Source organism: Nicotiana attenuata, chromosome 1, assembly GCF_001879085.1.
Source record: "Nicotiana attenuata strain UT chromosome 1, NIATTr2, whole genome shotgun sequence".
Classification (NCBI taxonomy): Eukaryota; Viridiplantae; Streptophyta; class Magnoliopsida; order Solanales; family Solanaceae; genus Nicotiana; species Nicotiana attenuata.
The window spans coordinates 23,172,649-23,182,735 of NC_031989.1; the positions used below are offsets into that span (position 1 = coordinate 23,172,649).

At 36.3% G+C, this 10,087-nt stretch overlaps 1 protein-coding gene across 2 annotated transcripts; it reads left to right on the plus strand.

The window, feature by feature from the left end:
* On the plus strand, positions 3,000–9,816 carry LOC109216975 (retinoblastoma-related protein 1). 2 transcript variants are annotated; one of them, XM_019381222.1, is made up of 18 exons: positions 3,000–3,309; positions 3,807–3,911; positions 4,020–4,162; positions 4,263–4,359; positions 4,517–4,563; positions 4,905–5,103; positions 5,553–5,619; positions 5,733–5,909; positions 5,987–6,180; positions 6,268–7,132; positions 7,257–7,419; positions 7,516–7,588; positions 7,702–7,878; positions 7,962–8,081; positions 8,165–8,288; positions 8,417–8,529; positions 9,090–9,205; positions 9,303–9,816. In XM_019381222.1, the coding sequence occupies exons 1-18, from the start codon at positions 3,226–3,228 to the stop codon at positions 9,445–9,447; spliced, it is 3,009 nt and encodes a 1,002-aa protein (XP_019236767.1). In that variant the 5' UTR covers positions 3,000–3,225; the 3' UTR covers positions 9,448–9,816. The 2 variants fall into 2 exon arrangements, with proteins under 2 accessions (XP_019236767.1, XP_019236826.1); XM_019381281.1 differs by having other exon boundaries at positions 3,001–3,309; positions 4,023–4,162.

Here is a 10,087-nt window from a genome sequence, read left to right on the forward strand (position 1 = left end):
GGTACGCTTCCGCACCTAGCTTTTATTCTCGATGATTTGACATGATAATTCTTGGGTAAAAGAGGACAGTCTTCATCTTTAAAGTAATTTGGTTCTAGCACAAAAATCTTTTGTTGATAATGAGTAAAATAGAAATTGAGTAAATATAGATGCATGAAGTGGCGAAGCTAGATATTTTTTTAGGGTGTTCAAACTTGAAATAAGTAAAAGAAATTTCCGATAAAGAGTGTTCGATATATGTTATATACCATTAAAACCTAATATTTTACCTATATATACATCGTAATTTTTCAACAAAGGGTGGTTAGTTGACCACCCTTGAGCCAGGGCGGATTTACATATAAAAATTGGGTGATCGAGCACCCATTAAACTCAACACGAAGTATGAATAGTTATATAAAGAATTTAAAAAAGGAATTTTTACCTCCTATAACAAAGGTTAACACCTTATTTATTTTAAATAAATACCATTTAAAAAAATTATATTCTATAGATACCTTTTAAGGTTTATAGCAAAAAATTTAATTTTGGTTACCTCCTAGCCCTAAGCCACTAAATACGCTAATCAGTTACAATATTTTCTTTCTCTCTCTACTTTGATACATCCCATTCTCTTCCCCCATCCCATTAAAATTTCCGATTCTCTTCCTCTTCATACTCCGAATAGCTGCTATTATCTCCAAAAAAGAAAAATCGTTTCAATTTCTTTGCAATTTGTTGGTAGAAGAACACAACTGCAAGTAAGGTTAAATAACTTAACCAAAATTAATGTGTTCCGAACCTGACAATGGGGAAATCGAGGGTAAATCTTAAAAATAGCCAGATTTACAACTGGTCGTTTAAAAATAGCCCAATTTCAAAAGTAATCGAAATTTAGCCACTTGTTATATAAAGATAAATCTGAGCGAAAACACTGTTCAAAACCCGAAAAATACTCCAGTATATTATGCTGGAGTTCCAGCATAAGTATACTTGAACTCCAGCATATTATACTGGAGTTCCAGAATAAGTATGTTGGAACTCCAGCATAATATGATGGAGTTCCAGCATAAGTACACTAGAACTCCAGCATAATATACTGGAGTTCCAGCAAGTATATTGGTCCAGTATAATATACTGGAGTTTGGAGCACCGGTGCTCCAGTCTCCAGTATATTATACTGGAGCCAGCAAAGTATACCGGTCCAGCATAATATGCTGGAGTTCATACACAAGTGCACCGAACTCCAGTATATTATGCTGGACCGATCTCTATTGCAGCAAAATAGTGGTTATTTTTCATTAACTTGGAAAACGCTAGCTATTTTTGATTGACCAGTCCGAAAACTTGCTATACCGTGCTATTTTTACAATTTTATAGCCTGTTTGGCCAAACTTCTTTTTGGCCAAAAGTGCTTTTTTTTTTGGCCAAAAGCACTTTTGGCCAAATATTGAGGTGTTTGGCCAAGCTTTTGGAAGGAAAAAAAGTGCTTTTGAGGAGAAGCAGAAACAGTTTTGGAGAAGCAGAAAAAAGTAGCTTCTCTCCAAAAGCACTTTTTTGAGAAGCACTTTTGAGAAAAATACACTTAGAAGCAGTTTTTTAAAGCTTGGCCAAATACTAATTACTGCTCAGAAGTGCTTTTCAAACTAATTAGCCAAATACAAACTGCTTCTCACCAAAAGTACTTTTGAGAAAAGCACTTTTGAAAAAAAGCACTTCTCAAAATAAGCTGATCTTTGCAGCTTGGCCAAACGGGCTATTAATGCTTTACTTTGTGCCTTAAATTGACAGTTCGCATTATTTTCATGTATGTAGTATCTTCTATATCCACTATTATTCTCTTTTAACAGCATTTAGAATTTTTTGGCGAAGCGATGTCTGATGATACACTAAGCTAAGAGATTGTCTACTATACAACATGACATTCAAATTACCAAGCTAGTCGAGTCATTTCACTATTTCCTCCCATAATGCACTACAACTTTTGTTGTTTGCCTTTATGTATTTGATAATTGTGGTGTCCGGGTCAGCTTGTACGTACTTCGACTAATTTCATAAAATATCTATCACCTCCCACCAGCAACAGGTATCAGGTAACTCTATCCACCAAGACTTGAACAGATGAGAAGAAATCATCTAATATTTTACCTCCGCTGGAATTTGAAGTTGAGACCTCATCGTTCTTACCCATTGTTTCAATGAAACAATATTTCCCACAACCACGGTAGTGTTTGGATTGGGCTACAGTCTGGATATGATCATAAACATAGTGTCCGCATTTTCCTCCTAAGCAAAAAGAGAGAAAGCAAAGTGCTATACTTGCAACTAAGTGCCTGTTTGTGGGCCTTGCTGAATTGGGTCAAATGTCATTTATGGGCCTAGAGTATTTGTCCAAATCAGTCCTAGGCCCATTATAACAATATAAACACTACTACTTACGTTTCATTTTATGTATCATATTTTCATTTTGATTGGGAATGGAAATTAAGAAAAGTATATCTAAATGGTATATAAAAAAATTACGGGTAAAGAATAGTACTTGTTTTACTCTTGAAATCCAAAAACTATCACTTTAATTGTGCTGGAGGGAATAATTCCTTTTATCTTTTTGTCAAAAAATAATATTATGAAAAATTTCAATAAAAAAACACATGTACCAAGCTCCTTATAAGCTTTACAAAAGAAGCAACAAAACACATTTGGACATTCTAATTTATTAGCTGAATCTTTTCACAGGAAAGTAACAAATCATATCAATTTTTTTTCTTTCTTTTGAAATAAAAACACCAAAGCTATAGGAAAGCCGTTTCGGGTAAATACAATAAATCGTAACGGGCAAATCTGTCTCATGCTTGATTCACCAAACGGTAGATTTTCGCGGGAGTCTACGGAAATGGCGGTAAAAAGCCTAACAGACAAACACGTGTCACTTTCTGATTCGCTATTTCTCACACCTAGTCGGCTATGTATGGACATTAACATTTAACATCACCTATGTACGTTTTCCCGCGCTAAAGTTAGGGTTTATAGCTGCAGAACAGAACAAATAAAAAAAAGCAAAAAACCAAAGAAAGCTTTAGAGATAGAAAGAGAAAGTGAAAATAAGAACAAGGAGAAAATTAGGCTTCTTTTTGGCTTGTGTGAAATTCACTAATTCACATCTAATTCTTCAGATCTGATACATAATTGTTCCCTTTAGTGCAAAATTTTCAGATTTTGGGGTTGTTTTTGCAATTATTGATAAAGATGGTGGAGCTGAATAATTGTTCTAATTCTGAAGAGAATGGTGGTATTGATTCTCTTGAAGTTCGATTCACAGATTTCTGCAAGGTTTGTTTGTTTGTTTGGTTGGTTTTGCTTCTCTTGTTTATTTTGTTTGTTTTAATTCCAATTTCTTTGATTTTGATTTTGGAATTTGACATTAGTTTCCAAGTGCTTCAGTTAAAAATTGATTCTTTTGTTTACTTTCAAATTTTGTTCTTGCTTCAGTTAAAAGAACTAAATTTGTTCTTTTTTTATTTAATTATTTGTTGTTACAAGGTTGTTCATTTATTTCGTTTTGTAATTCTTATAAAGTTTCAGTGAAACATCATACACCCAATTACTTTCTACTTTTTGTTTTACAATTATATTCCATTATCCATATTTTTATTTGAAAAAAGACCTTCTTTTGGTTATTTATTTTTGCAATTTGTCCTTTTCTTGTATTCTGTAATTATGAGGAAAAAAAACTTTTTGTGATATGGTGTGATCAAATTAATTCTTTAAGCGGGGTTTCTTATTTAATATTTTTGTTTATTTTTAACATTTATTGTTTGATTTTACAGAATGGATTGTCCATGGGTGAAAGCTTTGTGACTGAAGCAACAAAGCTGTTTAATGACAGTAAACATCTTTTACTGTCAAATAATTCTACAATCGGAGTTATAACGGTAATTCCTGTGATATGCTCTCTTTGTTTTGCATATCGTAAATTTGTTTGATTACCCGAATTTTATATGAAAGTGCATACTATGAATTGATTTTGAGTTCTTGATCAGCAGGAGGGAGTTGAACGGTATTGGTTTGTGTTTGTTCTGTACTCGGTAAAGAGATTAAGTGAGAAGGAAGCGGGAAATTCGAATAATGGGAATGAAGGAAATGCATTTTCTTTGTGCCAGATTTTACGAGGGGCGAAACTCAAGTGGGTATTTTTTTTCTTCTAATTTTCAATATCCTATTTGTTATCGTGTAGAAGTCTTGATTCATCGAGATTCTTATTAATTATGTTTCGTTTGTTGTAGTGTTGTAGACTTCTTCAAAGAACTTCCGCAATTTATTCTAAAAGTTGGTCCAACATTAAGCAATCTGTACGGTTCAGATTGGGAGAAGAGACTTGAGGTAATGATGTTGTAGAGGATTAGTCTTGTGTTCTGAAGCTATTTAAGTTTCTGTTGGCTCAATTGAAATCTATCTGCAGTTAGTAATATGTTATGTTTTTGTTTGTTGTTTTAAGCATCTATTGATGGCTTTTTATTTGTTTAAATTGTTGTACTAGGCAAAGGAATTGCAGACCAACTTCGTGCATTTGAGCCTTTTAAGCAAGTGGGTACTCTTTCAAGCACTAGTTTCCTCTACTTATGAAGCTTTTTGGTATTTTACAGTATCGTAAATGTTGGTAGATTAAGCAATTCTGCTGCAGAACTTCGTAATCTTAATCTAGTTTGATATAAGAAATCTTTTGAACGTCATATTTGATGCAGTATGTCAAGTATCCTGTCTGGTTTCTCCTGGTGCTTAGCTTGTATTGCTTGAGGGGCATGATAGTATTTTCCTATCTTAGCGTCTTCTCTATAATACAGAATGTGCCCAGATGACTAAGATAAGAGTATGAATGAGCCAGCTATCTGAACCCAACCTGACCTCCCATTTCCTTATGTTTTTAGGTACTACAAGCGAGCGTACCAAGAACTGTTTCTGGCTAGTGGTAACAACGAAGATAAGCCCTCTGCTACTTCTAATTCTGCTATCCACTTGCCGCAATATTATCGTTTTGGCTGGTTGCTATTTCTTTCACTTCGCATCCATGTATTCAGCCGCTTCAAGGACCTTGTGACATGCACAAATGGTTTAGTTTCAGTGCTGGTAAGTTTCTCAACAATTTAGTTGAATGTTTGGATTGTCTGATTTCTTTTGTTTATATGTTCATGTTGTACTGGGCATGTATTATAGACAGTATAACTTGTGTGCAATGTTGCTAATGGTGTGTTGAAGCCCTTAAAATAGGTGCATGTTAGGTTAGGTGCTTCGCATTACTTAGGTGTTGTTTAATACAGACGCCAACGTGCTAAGGTGGACCTCAATGGAGACAACATTTTCTCTTTGGAAATTGATAAATTATATGAGGCCAATAGGTTGCTTTAGCTACAACTTTGCATTTAAACCAGCTGACCTTGGCACATTTCTACTCTTTTTGTCTTCGACATCACTGGCATAAAAGTTAATCATTCTCCTTGCAATTTTATGGATTGGATAGAACCATGTTCTTAAGAGATATTTGATGTGTCTGACTGGCTTCATAAAACCTTGTGCAGGCAATCTTAATAATACATGTACCTGTCCGCTTCAGAAATTTCAACATCAACGACTCCTCACGGTTTGGTAATTATCTATGTATATTAAGCATTAAAATAGTAGGGTTTTGGTCCAATACCTCTTCAACTTCTGTTCCGTGATCCTGTTGTGACCTTGTGCTAATGCTGTTTTTGTTACAGTTAAGAAAGGAGACAAAGTGGACTTGCTTGCATCATTAAGCAACATTTATCAGACTTCAATAGATGACTTAAGGGAGACCATGGACAAAGTTAACAATCTAATAACAGAAAAGCTGAAGAAGAAACCTTGTTTGGCTTCAGAATTTAGGACGGAGAACCTGGACAACCTTGACACAGGTTTGTCTCAAAATCACTGATGTCTCGCCTTTTATCCGAGTTAGTGCTTTTACTGAAAGTTAGAATTTTTATTGCAGATGGTTTAACCTATTTTGAAGATTTAATGGAAGAATCATGTTTATCTTCCAGTGTAAGTATATTGGAGAAGGATTACAGTGATGCAATACAGAACAAGGGTGAATTGGACGAGAGGATTTTTGTCAATGAGGAGGATAGCTTGCTAGGGTCAGGAAGCTTGTCTGGAGGTGCAGTCAACATGAATGGAATCAAGGTTTGTTGGATATCTTCCTGATTTATTGAGGCCATAATGCCGTAAGCACTCTTTGAAACCATTTTTGTTTGTCTTCTGTTTGTGTAGAGAAAATTTGATGCAATGGCTTCCCCAGCAAAAACGGTTACAAGTACACTCTCTCCTTACCGTTCTCCAAGTTGTGCTAACTCAAAGATGACAGCAGCTACACCTGTAAGCACAGCGATGACAACTGCCAGGTGGTTGCGTACTGTCATAGCTCTGCTACAGCCAAAACCTTCAGCAGAACTGGAGAGATTCTTGTCCTCCTGTGACAGAGATGTAACAGCTGACGTGATCCGAAGAGCTCAGATTATTCTCGAGGCTATATTTCCAAGTAGTGGTCCTGCGGAACATTGTGCAGCTGGTGGGAGCCTGCAAAGTACGAGCTTAATGGACAACATATGGGCAGAGCAACGTAGATCCGAGGCTTTGAAGCTGTATTATAGGGTTCTGCAGACTATGTGCACTGCAGAATCCCAGATTTTAAATGGGAACAATTTAACTTCGTTGCTAACGAATGAGAGGTTTCATAGATGTATGCTCGCCTGTTCAGCTGAACTGGTTCTTGCCACTCACAAAACAGTTACTATGCTGTTTCCTGCTGTCTTAGAGAGAACAGGAATCACAGCTTTCGATCTCAGTAAGGTCATAGAGAGCTTCATCAGGCATGAAGAAAGTCTTCCTCGAGAACTGAGACGGCATTTGAATTCACTTGAAGAACGACTCTTGGAGAGCATGGTTTGGGAAAAGGGATCTTCAATGTACAACTCTTTGGCTGTCGCAAAACCATCACTTGCCGCAGAAATCAATCGCATGGGCTTGTTGGCTGAACCAATGCCATCCTTGGATGCAATTGCAATGCACATTAACCTTTCTTCAGGGAGCTTACCGCCACTGCCTTCTCTACACAAGAACAACTTGGCCCCTAACGGTATCATATTTGCCCCTAATCTTGAAGCGTCATTGAATGAAATGACTTTTTAATTCTGAATTATGCCTTTTTAGGCTCTTTGGATGAAAAGTAACCTAATTTTCTCTCAAATTAATCTTATTAGGTCAAATCGGTGATATCCGGTCGCCAAAGAAAGTGTGTTCCGAATATCGCAGTGTTTTGGTTGAGCGAAATTCCTTCACATCACCTGTGAAGGATCGTTTTCTGGCTCTCAACAATATAAAATCGAAGTTTCCTCCTCCAGCTTTGCAGTCTGCATTCGCAAGGTAATTTTGATTTATAGTTGGATTCTTTAGTTTTATTTACTCTTCAATTCAGGGATTTGTATTCGATTTAAAGGGTTGATCTTTTGAATTTTACAGCCCAACTAGACCAAACCCTGGTGGTGGAGGGGAAACGTGTGCTGAGACAGCAATAAATGTGTTCTTTGGCAAGGTAGACATTCTTTTTATATGCTATATACTTTTTTTCTCGATCAGGAGATTTGATTTCCTTTTATTTAGGGTGCTTACTTAACCTAATTTTTTTTTACGTCATGTTCCACCTAGATTGTAAAGTTGGCTGCTGTCAGAATCAATGGCATGATTGAACGGCTACAACTTTCTCAACAAATAAGGGAGACTGTATATTGCCTTTTTCAGAAGATTCTCAGTCAGAGGACAAGTCTTTTCTTCAACCGACATATTGATCAGATCATCCTTTGCTCTTTCTACGGAGTTGCCAAGGTAGTTTTTCAGAAAAGAGGGGGATATTGGAGCTGTTAGTCTGTTACTCTATTTTTCATATCTTGTTTCTTGACTACATGCAGATTTCACAACTTAACTTGACCTTCAAAGAAATTATATGCAACTACCGAAAGCAACCTCAGTGCAAACCACAAGTCTTTCGAAGTGTTTTTGTTGACTGGACATTAGCACGCCACAATGTGGTATGTGATCAGTCTTTAGATTGTTGACATTAGTCTCTTATTGTTTGTGGAATCACTGATAAAATTAATTGGTTTTAAAACAGAGAACAGGTGCAGATCATGTCGATATCATCACATTCTACAATGAAATGTTTATTCCTTCTGTGAAGCCATTACTCGTTGAGCTTGCACCTGCTGGAAATGCAGAAAAGAACTACCACAATGATGGTAAGTTCTCTTCATTATGCCTTTGTTAAGTGATACATTTTCTCTTGGTTTGGTTGCTATGTCTGATTCCTCGCTCATGTACCAATGTTAAACCTGTGGCTCTTTTTTGTTTCTTCATTTCCATTCAGGTCAAGGTCCGGCATCCCCCAAACCATCTCCATTTCCGAAGCTCCCCGACATGTCTCCGAAGAAAGTTTCTGCAGTACATAATGTTTACGTCTCTCCGCTTCGAGCATCTAAGGTAGTGATTTAATTCTCAATGATTTTTCCAATGCTTTAAATTCGACTTACCTGAAGTGTTTTGGAGTTGAGAAATAGATGAAATATACCTGTATAGTTGAAGAGGACGAACTTATATACTAAAATTTAGGTTCTGAATTATACCTAACTAACTATTGCTGGCATGTTCTTAATTAGGAACAACGGTCAAGTATTATATTAGGCAATACAGAAAGGACTCCTGCTTCAGTACGAATCTTGAACTTGAAATTATAAAAAATTGTTTTAATGGAAGATGCTTATTCGGGACGGAGAGGATAGCTTTGTGCCAAGTCCTGCTAACTTCTCTAGTTATTGCTTGTCCCTGTGATGGTAGAAAGCTACTTGTCTATTGCTAGTTGTAGTGTTCACTAACCCAGCGGAGTAACAGTTAGTTGGGATTTTAATATTTCCCTTTAAAATCTGAGCTTGTTTGATTTTATAATATAGTGGTAGGAGCTTTGAATAAATACCACTTCTTCTTTTCTTCCAAGTTTTCATGAGCTCTTATTTCTCGCATTTATCTCTTGTTTCTGCTTTCAGATGGATGCCTTAATTTCCCATAGCTCTAAAAGCTATTATGCTTGTGTGGGAGAAAGCACTCATGCTTATCAGAGCCCTTCGAAAGATCTGGATGTAATCAATAACCGTTTGAATGGGTATGTGGTTTTTACCTATCTGCAAATTCCATCATCTAAATCTTTCATGTCAATTACAAATTTAACTCAAACCTGAAAAACCTTCATTAATCTACAGCAATCGGAAGCTTAGAGGCGCTCTCAATTTTGATGTTGATGCGGGCTTGGTTAGTGACTCTATTGTTGCCAACAGCCTTTACCTTCAAAATGGAGACTGCAGATCACCGGTTGCACATGTGAAAACTGAGCAGCCTGAGTCCTAATGCTGAAGAACTTGCATGTAAATAACACTTTTGGTTTATGACATTTCTTTTTTAGTATTAAGCTACTCTAAGGTAGAGCGGTAAGTTATTGTAAAATCGCCGCCACCAACCTGGTAGTTTTTTATCTGTTGATTTCTGATTCTGGGAATATATATAGATGGCTATTTCCCCTAATAAGAGTATTAGTTTTACGTCAACTCACTGGTGTTTTTCTCCAAAGTCTAATTGACAATGCTTGTTCTAAGTGGCAGATCTAGAAGCTAAGATGGGGGTTCCCAGGAACCCAGTAGCTTTTGCCCAGATTCTTGTACATGTATTAAAAAATTCATTAACGATCTATGAATATTTGACTGTGAATCTAGTTGTTAACTTGAGATCGTTGGAATAACCCATAAGCTTTAAATTTTGGATCCGCCTTTACTTGTTATATTCCATATCACTGCTGGAAGGATAAGCTGAAAGCCAAGAACTTGGTAAAGTGATGTTGGTGAATCTGCAGTTGATCTTGTTGAAGCAATTAGCCTTGCACAAGAAATGACTTCATAATCAAAGCGTTATTTGTTCGACTTGCATTTTACCGTGCGTTTTATGATTATCCCTTGATTACGTAAAGACGAAATTGTTTTGACGTTATGGCTGA